General features: G+C 38.3%; 4 protein-coding genes and 1 long non-coding RNA gene across 7 annotated transcripts; 3 read left to right on the forward strand and 2 right to left on the reverse strand.

Annotated features, from left to right (window-relative positions):
* The first annotated feature begins 4468 nt into the window (after positions 1-4468).
* On the forward strand, positions 4469-7828 carry LOC124326502 (neurotrophin 1-like). 2 transcript variants are annotated; one of them, XR_006915568.1, is made up of 4 exons: positions 4469-4487; positions 5013-5098; positions 5427-5759; positions 6853-6940. XR_006915568.1 is itself a non-coding variant. In XM_046785390.1 (3 exons), the coding sequence occupies exons 1-3, from the start codon at positions 6733-6735 to the stop codon at positions 7596-7598; spliced, it is 687 nt and encodes a 228-aa protein (XP_046641346.1). In that variant the 5' UTR covers positions 6649-6732; the 3' UTR covers positions 7599-7828. The 2 variants fall into 2 exon arrangements, 1 of the variants encoding a protein (XP_046641346.1); XM_046785390.1 differs by lacking the exons at positions 4469-4487; positions 5013-5098; positions 5427-5759 and adding exons at positions 6649-6747; positions 7122-7828 and having other exon boundaries at positions 6853-7047.
* LOC124326539 (neurotrophin 1-like) lies at positions 5220-6190 on the reverse strand. The gene is made up of 2 exons (XM_046785440.1): positions 6129-6190; positions 5220-6035 (listed from the first exon to the last, which is right to left on the reverse strand). The coding sequence occupies exons 1-2, from the start codon at positions 6144-6146 to the stop codon at positions 5445-5447; spliced, it is 609 nt and encodes a 202-aa protein (XP_046641396.1). The 5' UTR covers positions 6147-6190; the 3' UTR covers positions 5220-5444.
* A 481-nt stretch (positions 7829-8309) lies between the features above and the next one.
* On the forward strand, positions 8310-10777 carry LOC124326225 (lipase member K-like). Its single transcript, XM_046784938.1, has 12 exons — positions 8310-8764; positions 8861-8922; positions 9032-9159; positions 9243-9357; positions 9416-9578; positions 9653-9736; positions 9794-9952; positions 10015-10099; positions 10182-10282; positions 10361-10405; positions 10475-10558; positions 10618-10777. The coding sequence occupies exons 1-12, from the start codon at positions 8570-8572 to the stop codon at positions 10675-10677; spliced, it is 1281 nt and encodes a 426-aa protein (XP_046640894.1). The 5' UTR covers positions 8310-8569; the 3' UTR covers positions 10678-10777.
* A 31-nt stretch (positions 10778-10808) lies between these two features.
* On the reverse strand, positions 10809-12537 carry LOC124326352 (sulfotransferase 1B1-like). 2 transcript variants are annotated; one of them, XM_046785116.1, is made up of 8 exons: positions 12426-12537; positions 12079-12335; positions 11916-12015; positions 11713-11857; positions 11514-11640; positions 11355-11449; positions 11104-11284; positions 10809-10989 (listed from the first exon to the last, which is right to left on the reverse strand). In XM_046785116.1, exons 2-8 carry the CDS (start codon positions 12290-12292, stop codon positions 10865-10867), a joined length of 987 nt encoding a protein of 328 aa, XP_046641072.1. In that variant the 5' UTR covers positions 12293-12335; positions 12426-12537; the 3' UTR covers positions 10809-10864. The 2 variants fall into 2 exon arrangements, with proteins under 2 accessions (XP_046641072.1, XP_046641071.1); XM_046785115.1 differs by having other exon boundaries at positions 12079-12519.
* Positions 12538-12664: 127 nt separating this feature from the next.
* LOC124326858 lies at positions 12665-15137 on the forward strand. The gene is made up of 4 exons (XR_006915906.1): positions 12665-13721; positions 13790-13859; positions 14937-15051; positions 15116-15137. It is a non-coding gene; the product is annotated as an uncharacterized LOC124326858 (long non-coding RNA).
* Positions 15138-15341: the final 204 nt, after the last annotated feature.

The following is a 15341-nucleotide window of genomic DNA, read 5'->3' on the forward strand; positions in this document are numbered from 1 at the left end:
CCTAAAGATGAACGTTCGATTGTCATTTTTTGTCGATCAATCGAAAAAGTTAACATTGTTCATCAATATTTGACAACTTCCTTTCCAAAGGTTAGAGAGACTGGACAAATCCATCGCTACATCCGCGATTACGAAAAATTCGCATTTGAAAGCAAAACATTGGACGTCGGTCATATAATTGTCGCTACCAATTTAGCTGGTCGTGGAACTGATATCAAGATCAGCAAAGAACTGAATGAAAATGGAGGTTTACACGTTTGTTTGGCGTATTTGCCAGAGAATGAACGGATTGAGGAACAGGCGATGGGTCGTGCCGGTCGAAACGGAGCACCCGGAAGCGGAATAATTATCTTATGTGTGCCCCAATCCTCCAAAAGAGAGTCGTTGGTCGAATGTGAGGAGTGGAGTATTGAGAGATTTAACAACATGATTGAAGAACGGAATACTCAAGAACGCCAAAGAATTTCTAGACTCAAAAAGGATTTCCTTGGCATTGATTTACAAGAAAAATTCTTCTGTGAATTTTCGAAATTCCACGGTCAATTAAAGATTGAACTTAAAAATCTAAAATGGGACAGCAAGGTAATCAAAGCCGTTTGCGACAGCGTCTTGGACAAATGGGCACTGTGGCTCGATGAAATGGAAGATGATGCAAAATTTTTAAATTTTGAATGCATCAACTATTTTTTAAGAAAAGAACTCATCGAGATGTTCAAACTACCTGAGAGCCTTAGTGACATCGACTGGATGACACCAGCACGTTCAGTTGTCGTGGCCAAACATCTAATAACAAATCGAGAGAAGAAATCCAGTTTTTTAGCTGCCGCTTGTGTAATCTTGGATAGGCTGGTCGAATCCGACGAAAATTTTTTCTATCCAGCTGTTCACTATTATCGTTCTTTCATTTACACAACAGAAAATTTGAAAAATTATTTCCAGCAAAATAAAATAAAGTTTATACGAACATTACGAACTTGTGAATCCCATCTCAACAAACACATAGATATGCAATTATCATTCCTGGACACCATTCGGACAACTACGAAATCAAACCAGATAACTTCTTTTTGCGTTGTCAACTCCTACAAACAGCAAAAGAAGAACGTTATTAAACTGTACGAATATTTCATTAGCTCAATAAGAACTTTATTGGGCAGTCATAGTTGTTCAGTTTCTGATCTTGATGATGCACTAATTGCAAAAGATTATGAAGATGAAAAAGTTAACGAATTATTTGAATCGTTGGTGAAGTCTAAGTGCATCATCAGTCAGGTCAACGACGAAGAGATTGTTCCAAACCGAGATGCTGCTATCCAGCGAGTAGCCGATGATAATGGAATCAATCAATCCTCACTCAGTGATTGCCTGGATGACATAAAGGGTAACAACAATTTATTCAATAACATTAAAGGAGAGACGTTATTTAGACGAAATCAAATCAAAGGAAAGAAAAGTGAAGGTCTGAGTGAGAAGAAAATTGAGAAAGAATTAAAAAATATCCAGATGATTTGTCCTTCTAGAAAAAAGTTCTGGAAACACCTGCTGGACGAAGGAGTCCTGCAAGATGTCGTCGAGTGTGCGGTCGTATTCGAGTCTGAGACTGACGGTATAAGACACCCCGGTATCAATACCATAGACATTAAATGCGCTCGTGGCATTTTGGTTCAATACAACTATTCGTGCAGTTTGAAAAATTTAGAGGAGAATGGGAAAATGATTTTCCAAAAGGCATATTTTAAGGAACTTATCAACAGCAGTGAATATCGTGGCAAGAAAATCAAGTTTGAGTTTAATAAAATCGCACGTCTTGATCTTGCCAAACTCAAGAGTGTCGACCTGACATCGTTTGGCCAGTTGAAAAGGACTGACTTGATTTACACGAAAATCGATACCGACGAGTGGCCACAGATTTGGAACGATTTGTTGAAACAAAGTATTATTGACGAAGAAGGAAATCTTGCACCCAATAGGGAAACACAACTTTTTAATTATCCCCAATGCCCGGCTTACGAAGTTCCTGTGAGAAAATTGATCAAATGGACGTTCGCTGCCGAAATAGTCAGGCGTCAGTGGCTGAATGCAGAGGATGATCCTAACTATCTCGAGGCAATTGAAATATTACCTTTTAAACCTTATCGTACCATTATGAGTGATCTGAAGGCATCCCACGTCATTTATGGAGCTCAGGTGACGGAGGATACAACACTTTTAGAGAAAACTGTTAATGATATATCTTTAAACAAGGGCACACGCCAATGTATTTTAGATTTCTTGAAAAGTCGCCAAGCTGTATACGTTACTACAAAAATGGCCTCGGATACTTTTTGTCTTTACCCGATTGAAGGCGACATTCTCACAAGGAGTGAAATGCCAAACGTCTTTTCGGAACTCTACGCTTTCATTCTGGTAGGATTTGACCACGTGATTAACATGAAGGAACGAAAATTGACATGGAAGTTAATTGGCCTGGCATCACTCATCATTTTTAGTGGACTTCTTCAGACAGCCACTGGAGCTGTAATTGAACGGTGTGGGCTAGCAAAAGCAATGGGTGATGTATCCCAACAAGGAATGAATGATATATGTTTCGGCATTACAGCCCTGAAATCTCGAGAAGAGTTCACTTGGTACGAATACAAAAAGCACAAGCAAAAGATTACCATGGAAAAATTAGATCCTGTTATAATTAGAGATCTAATGAAAGCACTGAATGCCAAATACGAGTTGAAGCCAGATTTAATGACCTCAGTGTCCTACTCCAGAGGAAATGAGAAAATAATTCGTCAGCAATCTATAGGCTCAGGTATAAGCGGTGACAGTGGCACGATAAATCAATTTCTTATGGTCAAGCACAAAGTCGATTTATTTTTACAACTTCAAGATTTGTTTCGCAGCACATTATTCGAGAAAACGAAAAACGTCATCATAAAGAACTCGGTCGAAATTAAAGAGACACTGGGCAATCTCTATAGGTCACACGGACTAGAGAAAGCGCAAAAAACCGTCAAAACGAAAATGAAAGAACTTGTCGACAACTCGTTTGACCAAAGCCTAGAAGTGGCTATTAAGGCATGGAATAAGCTATTAGAGAAACAGTTCTTCGAAGACGATGATACCGTGACAATAATAGAGCGCGCAATGACCACATCCGGAATAAACGACAATGCAAACATTTTTTTAAAACGCATTCGCGAAAATGTTGGCCTGAATATGGGAATATCAGTGATAACACGTAAACAAATGACGTGCATTAACAAGTTTCATGCAGAACTGAGAGACTCCTGCTTCCCGAAATCTGAATCCTCAACAACCAATTACTTTGACGATGAAGAACGACAGCGTTTTCAAAGAAATGTAATGGTTAACATTAAGGCTGAATTTGCTAGAAATGCAGAGAAGCTGACACATGAAATGATGAAATATTTTATCCACAATCATAATGCATTCACTTAGATGGCGCATTTATGTATTGGCGCTTATTAATAGTGAATTCCAGGCATGTTTAAAAAGATATAGACCTACTAACATTCGCAGAAATCGATGGACTCACAATGTCATGAAGAAATGGTATTGCAATCGACTTAACTAATTATGGAAGGTTTCGACATGAAAATATGGATGGGGTAATACTTGATTTAGACATGTTTGCAAACATTTCTCTCGGATCCTCTTCAATCGAAGTCGTTAATGACTATTCTTCACTTAGACGTTGAAGAAATCCAGTGTTGAACAAATGCTATGATTGACGGAATGCCTAAAAATAGCCAGAAAAGAGAGGAAAAGATTTACAAAAAAAAAATCTATGTTATTACGCACACATATAGGCTAACAACATGCGCACCTTCGGCTATCCAACTGAATTTTCTTACTGGGTTTACCGGTGTCGGTGATGATTATTAATTTATGATGAACGTTTACTTCCTTTGTAGAAATTTTCAAATCAAGCAACAATAAAAATAAAACACCAGATGGTTAACAACATACCTAAATCATTTTTTTAAACGTGTCATTATGAATGAGAAGTCCAGTCCATACCGAATGCTGACTAGTAAATGAATAAATGGCAATCCAAAGTACGATAATTCCCGAGTAATTCTAAAATATCTATAAACATAATGTGACACCATCCCGCTGGGCATACCCTAGATATAGTGTTTTTCGATAATCATGCAAATGACACGTCACTCATACTTATCATTTGCTTACCCAACCTTTAAACTTGAAACTAAATGTCAAAATGGCGTTTTTCAAGAAACTTCTCAACGTCGCGCCTTTTCAGTCACCATGCCTTCAGTTGGCGCTTGGTCTGGACCTGGGGACTAGTGTTCGTTCGAGTGTTCGCTCTCAAGTTTTGAAACTCTATTAACTGTTATTGCTGGATTTATTAATGAATGTTTACTTAAGTGTTTGTATTAGTTTACTGCCGCTCTCAGGACGTATGAAACCACGTTGGAAACCGTTGGAAACTACAAAACTTAACCAACAAGGTCAGTCCAATAGTTTACATGTTTCCTCCAGCTGCTACCTTGTTAGATTGTGCCAGCATCGTTCGTGTTTTATGTTTCTTTCGAATAATAAGTACGTGATCTGCCCTGTAGTTCGTTACTGCGAATATGGCATGATTTTTGTTGTCATATTTGCAAACTGACTCACATGTCCTATCCTTTGTGCTTCATTCGTAGATTTTCTTACCAGTGGGAACAAGATTATGCCACTTACTTAGAAAAATGTGTTGTTCCCAAATTGTCAATGTTTGATATCTGAAGATGTTTTAAGGGCAAGCACGTTTCTTACGCCAAAAGCTCTGTATTTACTTCATGAATTTCAGTTTTGCTGTGAGTTCAACACTTAACGTGTCGTAACAATTTTCAGCTTCTTTCTCCATATGAAAAGATAACGGAATTCGTTTAATCCTTTTCTTCGATATGTGCTGCATGTAGATGACGTACACATCATTTTTTTTAATTACTATTGTTGGTATACTATTTTGAAAATTTATCCTTAATTTCTAGGACGTGGATTGGCTTCTGGTACAACTCGAAAATGTAAAGGGCCCGACACGCATTAGTACGAGTACAATCACGCTGATTTCATTTGGGTACATTGCACTTGAAATCCTGTGATCGTTATTTTATTTAATCGTTATTTATCATTTAATAAGAACATTTTCAGTAATATTCTTTTTGTATTTAGTGGGTCTAAAGGGAACGGTAAACAATGACAAAGAAAAGCTTTTCGATCAAGTTCTTGATATTTTACGAGTACCAATTTAATAAGATCAATTATTATTTCAAATTTATTATGTTACAACTAATACCACAGTACAACATCCATAAATGTAATCTAAATGTGTTATCTGATGCAATCTGAAATTCCAATCAGCAGCAAATTTAATTTTCTCTGTTTATTTGAATGAAATTGTTCAGGAACGCCGGTGGGTTTCTTCAAGGTTTAAAAGCCCCAACTGCACATCCGCACGAGCCAGGCAACTTGAATTTTTCGATGGTGAAAGGAAATGCGTAATCGCTGGGATTGAAGACCAAAAAACGGTGGAAGATGTTCTTCTGGATGCATTTGGAATCGTAGCAGGACGGGACCAGTGGGCAGACAGTGCCAACAACCACGTCACATTCCTCAACTCGAGCCGTCTGGGTGTATTTGACGCCGTAGGACTCTACTCCATTGACGATGGTCCGCCACTTGCCTTCGACGTTAATGGCCCGTAGAGGACGGACGTACTCGGTGGAGCTCGGACAAAGGTAAAATTCGTCACTCAGTTTATCCAATCCGTCGACGGAATTGTCTGTGTTGGCCAGTTTATCTTTGTAGAAAGCCAAAACGCTTTGGTAGTGCTGGTCCAGAGCATCTCTGACCTCTTGATGGGGATATTCCGAGTCTTCCAGGCACCAAGACTTTGTAGTGTTTTTGGCGCAGTGCGGAATCTCAGCTTGCTCGTATTTTGGCGGAGCGTATGAAGGTTTATTGTAGCTGGGATCGGGCGAGCTAAAAACTCCAACCAACAACGAAGTAAAAATCTGTGTCCAAAAACATTGGGAAGTAATAGAAGAGTAATTATTATTTATGCACACAAATTTAGGTTTGAATTTGTTTTGTGAATTAGAACTTACTAATGAATTGATAGACATTTTGTGACAAACAGCTAGAAAAGTTTTGGTTGTAGTGTACAGGCTCCAGTCTGGTTAGAAAACAACTAATTCAAAATAAAAACCAAGCGCACTTTATATTGTGCCCTCAGCCCTGCCATTACCGCAAAAAAGTTCCAGTCGCTTTTACTTTCCAGTTGACTGATTTTAATTTCACTAATTGGGAGATTAAGGTATGGCGAGTCATCTGAAGTAGTTCGAAATTCTATGGTAAGTGGCTATGAGCGCTTCACATTTTGAGGTTGTGGTTAAGATCAACACGAAACAAGTTTGGACTGTGATGAATGAATATCGATTATTTGACCAATTCAAACTTGGACAAACTCATTAATGAAAGCTAGTCTTGCAAATGGGAACAACACAGGTTCATTAGTGAAACTCAAATTCGAAATTTTTATATTTTGCAAACCCCAAACTCGAAAATACCACAATGGAGATCTGGCGCTGATCACCGATCGATGCAAATGTATAAAACCCTCGCCTGTTCTGAGTAATCTGCATCAGTTGAGAGCTGACAGTCAACAACTTAGTTTGTACACTTTTAAAACTAGTCACACTTTATTAAAAAATGAAAACTTCATTGGTAAGTTTTCAAACTTTTTTATGAAGATTCTTCTTTTATACTTTTCAAGATTTTGATCTGTTGTAATTTTAATAATAATTAGTGTTGATCGTATTCAAATTCTAGCTATGTTTGGCTGCCGTATTGGTTGGAGCTGTTGCTGTGCCGGAGCCGGATGCTGACCCCCAAACTTATTCAAAACCTGCCTACCCAGCAGTTCCGTCCGATAACTGCAACCCCCGCAAGGCACCAAAGTGTTTGGAAAACAGCACTGAAACTTTCTGTCTCACAGACGCTGAATACCCCGAAAAAGAAATCAGGGTAAGCCCAATTTTCCATACAAATTTGATACAAATATCTCCAGACTATTAATTAAAATCATTACCTGCTTTCAGAGTGCCATCAAGTACGACCCGTTGGTGCTGCAGAGGTACTATGATATTGCCAAACAGTCGGCCGACAACTTGGTCGATGGACTGACATCTTTATCGGAAAAACATTACGACTACTCCAACTACACGGGCAAGATTTTCGAGAAGGCCAACTGGATTGGCGAGGAGGGATACATTTGTCCCAGCAATGTCCATTACGCCCGCCCTCTGCGCGCTCTGAACGTTGATGGTGAATGGCGTGCCATCATTCAAGATATCGCCTGGCCGGGATACACGCAGACCCAACGTGTCGAGATTTGCTTGTTCCCCGGCTCCTCTTGCCGCACTTTGGCTCCTTGCTATGGTAGCAAATGCTTGCAAAAGTACGTCTACCAGCGCATGTTGTCCTTCGATCCTTGCGATGCCAAAAAGGGAATTTTCATTGACCTTTACAAACTGCCATCGGCTTGCTCTTGCCACATTCCCGTTAAACTTCATTGAACCAATGATCCCTTATAGATAATACTAATCTTTCCTTTAATTAGCTTAAAATTTTTCTCGCAAGTAACGAAAAGCAGCTACGTCTTTTATTTACTTGATAATTACTTTCTTTTTATTATAAGGTGAACATGAAAACTTATTTGTTCATTGAATAATGACGTGTCTTGTCAACGTATCGAACTGGAAAAAGAGAAATTAATAAAGCGTTAACTCACGATGACGTCAGCCGATATTCGGCCACATTTTCCTCAATTATCGATGCTGCCCCGGGTGCAGCCGTTTTGTGTAGGAAGTTGGTATACATACTTATTCTTTTTAAAATGATATACAGCTTGGCAGGTGTTTAAATTTACCGTTATCACTCTGATGCTCCTTATTACGCGGACGGAAAACTACCTCACCGATAGTCCGATAGTCAACTTAAATTCTACCTGTTTTTCAGTGTGTAGTTGATAAGCTGGTTATTTCAATTTCATGCAAAATTTTATTGGCGGAAACCCAGCTAAGTATTTAAAATTCCGTGCATAATTTTGGTATAATCGAACCAGTTCAATCATTGGTATATAAGGATAAATCTCCTAACTCATGATTCGGGAATAACTGTGCTTTTTTCCCAAAGTAGGCTACCGACTATCTTGAGCTAATTTTGGCAAGCGACGCTAAAATTTCATTTCTGGTAGAAAAAGACTCCGAGGAAGAGGGAGAAAAAAAGTTGAAAAACTACGTCTTTAAGTGTCATAGAAGAAGCGAGTTTCGCTGTTGTTTGTGCATAAAACTGCCAGTGGCATTTCTGTGCTCTTGTACGGTGATTCTCATTTTAATTTTTTTTTTTTCTTTTTGTGTAGTTTTACCTTTTTTTTTTCCTGCTTGACTGGGCCACCAAAATATGATCGTTTCCAGAATTGTGAAGTGCGAGTGCCGAGACCTGCTGCGCGTCAGTCTCTCACCGTGTTTGCTGCAAGGCCGTCGTCATGATTTTGAGTCGAAGGCTCGAGTGTTTCTATTATTTGTTAACGTTGACCGCAAATATTTTAGGTGAGACCAGCTACACTACAGTGGGCCATCACGCTCGTGGGGTACTCAAATATTGGCGAAGGACGGCGGAAGAACAACGCGCCAGACTGTTTGACCTTCTACCCAAAAATGTTGAATCCTCCTACACACCAGTACATTATTCAATTTCAAATCTTTCGAAAAAAAGTTTCGCTCGAATCGTGCGTGCAGTGTTCTAATTTCTGTCGGAATTTCTCTATTACACACAGCCGGAAGTAATCAAGCACCGCGGGTACCCTGCTGAGGTTCATCACGTGACAACAGACGACGGGTAGGTCTGATTTACATACATTTTATTTTGTCTGATTGAAAGGAAAATTGCCCCCTTATACTGGACGTGGTGATTTTAACTCTATTATGTACCGTTCGGTGCTCTACAGGTACATTCTGGAACTTCACCGAATACCACCTAAATCGTCCAGTACTAATAGGAAAGTCGTGCTTCTTATGCATGGGGTCGTGGAATCTTCCGGTACTTGGGTCGTCAATCCATCTAGTCGTTCCCTCGGTAATTATATACATCATTTAAATTAAACCCACAAGATTTAATTTCGGTGAAACTTTTTAAAAAACCTGTACTGGACCAAATAGCCATATTATTGGCGGCTCAGTCGTACGATGTGTGGCTCGGTAATTTCAGAGGCAACCGATATTCAAAAAGTCACATCAGACTGAGTCCTAAACAAGCCCAGTTTTGGAAATTTAGGTACGAAAGCTTAAACTTTTGTGAATTTATTATTTAATTGAAGTTATTTTTTCATCAGTTGGGACGAAATAGGAAATTATGACATTCCTTCCTTCATCAACTATATACTCAAGGAGACGGGACAGTCGAAATTGTCTTACATAGCCCATTCGTTGGGATGCGGAGTGTTCTTCATCGCCATGGTCAAGCATCCGGAGCTTAATGCTAAAATCGATATAATGGTTGGACTTGAAAATTGAAAAAAGATTGAACTATAATTACGTAATATTTTAATCCTATTATATTTATTGACCAGATAGCCCTTGCACCACTTTCTTCGTTTGCTCATTTCACTACCCCTCTATTTCGAATTCTGACTCCGCTCAGTAAACGAATTCAGGTAAAAATCAATAGTTTCAAACATTATTCAATCTGTAAAAAGAATATGTATTTTTAGGGTATCCTCAGGATGACTCGGACTTGGGGAGTGCTTGACAGTGCAGGGATTCCTGATCTCCTATATAACATCGTATGCGATCAGACATACAGTCAAGCGAGGTTTTGTAGAAAACTGTTAAACGCGATTGCTGGACCGAATCCGGATAACATAGAACTGGTAAGACTTAATAAAAGAAAAGGATTACATATAAATGTAAAGAAATATAAAATTTTTTAAAGGAGTTAATCCCTCTGGTGGGATCCAATTATCTTCAAGGAACATCGGTACCCGTTATGGCTCAATTTTCTCAAAATTACTTTGCAGGTAAATTATGTTTTAAAACAGAATAAGGCTCAAATCGCGCTAAAAAAATTAATATTTGTTCTCGTTATTTGTTGGCGCACAGGTGAAAGATTTCAGGCCTATGACTACGGATGGAGAGGCAATTTGATGCGGTACCGATCCTTTAAACCAATGGAATATGTCCTAGCAAAAGTTACAGCTCCGGTATCCTAAAACAAAGCAAATTATGCAATGTTTTTCACAAAATTGATATGGATTCTCATATTTTTCAACATCAAACAGGTGTACCTCTTCTTGGGAGGAAGTGACCGAATTGTCACTCCACTGGTAATAAAAACGAAATTGTCATTTTACGTAATACGTAGTAAAAGTAATAAAATCTATCAAATATTTCAGGACGTGGATTGGCTTCTAAAGCAGCTGGGAAATCTGAAAGGCTCTGCACGGTTAAATGATTACAATCACGCCGATTTCTTATGGGTAAAGCGTTAACAAGAACGTAAATTTTAACATTATTAAATTATTCACTTTCAATATAGGGAACAGATGTCAAAGAAAGGCTTTACGATAAAGTACTTTCTCTTTTACCGCCTCCCTAAACTCAGTACTTACATTATTTCCATTAACTGCTACATTTCCTGTTCAGTTTGTACATTTAACAATTATTTCAACCAACAAAGTAACTTCATTCGTAATGTTAAATTTTATTTATATTTCAAAATGGTATGAGTTATCCAAAAGAAAAAAATAAATCGTTGTACATATATTTTCATGATTTAAAAAAAATTAATCTTGATATTCTAATTCAGTGACAAACTTCAGATCAGTTCCAGCTAAATTTTTCTCTATCCAAGCATCGATCCGGCTATTCAACTCCGGGCTAAAGTGATTTTTCCAGTCTCCCGTTTTACCTGCGCCAATGAAAATACCAGAAATTGAAAGTAGCCGAAATGGAATGCAAGAGCTAATGCAGCTTATGCATAACTAAGGTATTTTGAGTCTCTATTCATATTCTGTTCACTTACCTTTACGGATAAAGTTTCCCTCCTGGTTAAAAGCGCCAGTCTTTTTCCCCGATTCATTATTGACAGATTCGTTTGTCTTAAAATTGTCGAATTTCAAATGCTCCGTCAATTTGACTAGCTCTTCTTCGCCAAGGGATTTTCCAAGGAAAGCGGCCACCTTATCGATTTCTCCACGTAAATTCTATTACCATGACACATATAACGTGATTTTAATATTTTCGTTGTTCAGAATAAATGAGCGAGAACTTTACCCTCTTCATGTCCTCGTAGAACATGAAATGCATGTTGGGATGATCACGTTTCGACCAGGCTTCCAAAATATGGGCAAAGTACGGTGCATTGAATACTGGAACGAGCAGTGAGAATATTCTATTACGAGTTGGTTAAGGAGAGCAGAGTTTTTTTAATACCTTCGTCATCCATGAAGAATTCGGCGAATTCATCCATAGTTCCCGTGAATCCATGCAACTTAATCAACTTGTGATGAAAGTAATAAGAGACGATAACATCTTTCGGATTGCGGGCCACGTAAACAACCTGAATTCAATCAACAATTTCAATAAATTTAAATTTTAAAATTTGTTTTTTTTTGAGGATAATCGGGAATACCTTGGCGGTGTCGAGCAGCGTAGGAGGAAGCAGGTACATCGGCATATGCGGTCGAATAACTCGGGGCGACGGAAGTTGTTCCACCTTGTCCACATTTATAAACATCTCTCTCATCGCTTGCATCTTGGTGCTCAAATAAGGCATCCTGATAAAACAAGTTAATTAGAACATTTCCAATATGCAGGAAAACGGATTCTTCTTACTCTAGGAATGGAGTTCGTAAGGTAAGCCCCGTTTTGCCGGCTGTTTCGTAATCGCAATTATTTTGTAGCAACCACAACAACTCGCAAGTCCATGTAGTTCCTGTTTTGCATGATGTTGAATTGATTTTTTTATTAATTTTAATTGAGATATTATTTTACTCACCACATTTAGGAAAAGTGAGAAGCCAAACGTCTTCGCTCCTCGGCTTCATTCGGTAAATCTTCTCGGCGTGTTTGGCATAGGTTGGAGATGTGACAAATCCGCCCGGTTCCATCCGTGCAAGACCTTCATCGTGACCGGTAAATAATTCCTTGAAGGATTCGGTGAGGGTTTTGGGTATTGTGTGGTATTCGAATTTCCAGCTCTCTTCCGACATTGTTGCTATGCGCGTTTTAACCGACTCGAACACACTGACTGCACTTTAGTGGGAAATTTTGTCGTTATAAAGGATCCTCTGCTTTCTATCTGTTGTATAACACAGCTTTCTCTTTTTACTCGTGTGATTTTACCTTGGACCCACTTTGTATAGGACTAGCAGCGCTCACTATAAAGAAGATAAATGTCATAAACGAGAGAAAGTTACGGGTTTCGGTACGGACGACGTTAGTGAAAGTGACAGCTAGTCAGGACCATCGTCAGCATGACTCGCATTCTTAGTTTCTTATGCTACATAACGTTTGACATTAATTGAATTTATCGCCATCTGTATTCGGATTTTACAACTATTCAATAAGAAACGGAATCAGAATTTGAAAAAGAAAAAAAAAAGTAATAATCCCGACAGATTTATTATTGATCTTCAGTTACTATACCCAAAATAATTAGCAGAACCATTGAAAAAAGGAGGTGAGAACTTTAGTCATAACTGCAATCATCATCTCTTTCTGACAAGTAATATTTAAGATAAATGAGGAAACGGGAAAAAACTAAAAAAATATTTTACACAATCGTGCTTGTGACATTTTACTTCCCCCAAGTGAAGAAAAGATATTAGGAAAACAAATGTCGAGTTTAATGATTTTTTTTTGTGAAACGGAAAGTGTATAATTATTTTTATGTCCATGTTTTTGATGATGTGCTAGGTGGAATCGAGTAGGAGTATCGAAGTATTGATTGTTAAGAAGCTACTTCACCTGATGTTACCCCGCTCTAAACTCGGCGCAGCGATCTTTGGAACAAGCAATTTATCTCGCGCTCGTCAAGACTTACTCGAATTCGGACAACGCTTCCATCAATGACCCTAGTCACTTCCAAATCAGCGTTTCCAATCTTGTATTATTTTTTAAACTAAAATTTTCTATTTTTTTTCTCATTTAGATTAATGCGGTTGGTAGAACTTTCGCTATCCTCCTCAACCAAATTAGGTCACAGCCTACAGTTCTGTTAAATGGTCTTAACGGAAGTGTTAACTATTCCTGGACTCCGCACTGCGTTTTAATACAGGGAGTAAGATTACGCTGACAGTTTGCAATAGTCTTTGTTTTTAGTGAAACTGGACAGTAGCATGTAGTACAACAGGGCCGATTTGCACTCCGCCGTTGCAATACACCAAGTCATTAGCTGAAAATGTCATGCGTCATAAATCATACAAGTCCTTGCTCCCTAAACAGACACCTTAACAGATTCCTAACTCCACTTGATGATTATAACCCTATGTAATATTCCTGGCAATCTGTTCCTATATATTCTTTATCATTACTTATCTACTCATATCTCAATGTCAAAGCATGCAATGAAGGATTTACGGGAACGCCGCTGGACTGCTATGGATTAGTTCGGTTTCTGGCGTTTCAGTTTCAGATTAGGTGATCTTGTGTTGTTTAATCTTTGTTAGTGTTGATTTCTAACTGATTGTTCTTTTATCTTTATGTAGGTTATGGAGTTGGTGGTATGAAGTTGGTAGAAGTTATTGGGCCATATTGGGGCACTAGCTTTGGATATAGGTATGGTATGGCTTCTGAATGAAGTACTTGTGGTTTGGATTGTCCAATTTTTGATACTTGTTTCCATTCAGGTTATTAGGCCTACTTTTTCTTCTAGTTAGATGTGCCTGCATCATTCCTTGTTTGACAGATTTTCTGATTCCTGTGTGGCCACAGGAATCCCTACTAACACAGCGATGTACCATGGATATGACTGAAGCGTACTCCCAAGGATAAGGGAGATACAAACAGCATATCCATGGAATGCTTCATGTTTATCCTTATTTCCCCTTCCCCGCACGTACCATTTGTATGTCCCTTGAATATACCGGTTTGTGTATACACAGTAACCTTAAGTAACATCCATCTTTGGATATGAATTCTGTCAGAAATTAAAAGATAAAAGTCTACCCCGAGACTTGAACTACAGACCTTCAATTCCGTAGCTCAACTCTCTAACCACTTGACCAACTGCTCATACATTTGAGGAACAAATGTTTGGGAGTAATGGAAATTGAGATATTTTTTAGCTTTTTCGTCCACTGTGTACCTAATATGGTTATACTGTGATGCACATTCTGTGTATGTACCAAATGGTATCACAACAAAATCATACCCCCGAGTATATTACTTTGATGTACAATCAGTATGTTAATGAATATACGCTGGTGGATCTACGATGAATATTCTTTATTTGATCCCATCCTAGATCCGAATAAATTTATACCTACGCTATACTACCGCCCCACAATTGCGACCTGGATCTATCCATCCCATATTTATCTACATCTTACATAAAGAGGATGGGTCGTGTTAGTAGGGATCATCAATCAGGAATGACTTGTCGCTTATTCAACTTTTCTTACTTGTTTTTTGTCAATATTTCTTGTAACCCATTTTTTACTTGAGAAATTAACAGTATCTTTTGCACGAAGTGTGATGGTAACCAGTGACGTAGTTGTCCATTTAGTCCAGTATTAACATTTTTACAATTTTTGAGAACTTATTGACCCAGATTCAGAAAAGAGGTTTCTAAAAAGGCTCAACTGTGTGCACATCATTAAATGAATACAGATTAATCATGTGTTTGAAATTTAGCCAAGGTTGCAGAGAAATATTTAAAAAATAGCCGACTGCTGTCCTTCAAACGGTTCGAAATGGAAGATTTATTCATTCACCGAAGAAACGAGTCAAATGACTCGGATGTCAATTGGTATAGATGTTTTTATTTTGATGTATTCATTTTGATGTATTCATTTTGATATTGGTTGTTGTAGACCCATCCCCAGCGCCTTCTACAGTTCTACCTGCAGAAGGAAAGGCCAGTTACGTAAAACGTTAGTTTTTCAAATTTGGTTATTTTAATGTTTTATCTATATTTTGTGTGCTGTAGAGGTTGGGTGCATGTCCTTCCCGCTCGAAGGTCACGGAGATCATTACGTAAAACTTTTCATGCAGTGGTGTAAGAGGTTGGGTGAGAACGAGACGTGTTACATCCATTTT

This window comes from Daphnia pulicaria, chromosome 2 (genome assembly GCF_021234035.1).
Source record: "Daphnia pulicaria isolate SC F1-1A chromosome 2, SC_F0-13Bv2, whole genome shotgun sequence".
Classification (NCBI taxonomy): domain Eukaryota; kingdom Metazoa; phylum Arthropoda; class Branchiopoda; order Diplostraca; family Daphniidae; genus Daphnia; species Daphnia pulicaria.

What these genes read in the sequence shown, in the direction of transcription:
- LOC124326502 (XM_046785390.1), top strand. An exon ending in ACCCCGAAAAAGAAATCAGG is followed by an intron (nt 7,048 to 7,121) that starts GTAAGCCCAATT and finishes ACCTGCTTTCAG; the next exon opens with AGTGCCATCAAGTACGACCC.
- LOC124326225 (XM_046784938.1), top strand. Translation starts at nt 8,570, where the DNA reads ATGATTTTGAGTCGAAGGCTCGAGTGTTTCTATTATTTGTTAACGTTG. An exon ending in TTGAATCCTCCTACACACCA is followed by an intron (nt 8,765 to 8,860) that starts GTACATTATTCA and finishes TATTACACACAG; the next exon opens with CCGGAAGTAATCAAGCACCG. An exon ending in GCCCAGTTTTGGAAATTTAG is followed by an intron (nt 9,358 to 9,415) that starts GTACGAAAGCTT and finishes TTTTTTCATCAG; the next exon opens with TTGGGACGAAATAGGAAATT.
- LOC124326352 (XM_046785116.1), bottom strand. Translation starts at nt 12,292, where the DNA reads ATGTCGGAAGAGAGCTGGAAATTCGAATACCACACAATACCCAAAACC. An exon ending in TCTCACTTTTCCTAAATGTG is followed by an intron (nt 12,016 to 12,078) that starts GTGAGTAAAATA and finishes CATGCAAAACAG; the next exon opens with GAACTACATGGACTTGCGAG. An exon ending in TCTACGAGGACATGAAGAGG is followed by an intron (nt 11,285 to 11,354) that starts GTAAAGTTCTCG and finishes TCATGGTAATAG; the next exon opens with AATTTACGTGGAGAAATCGA.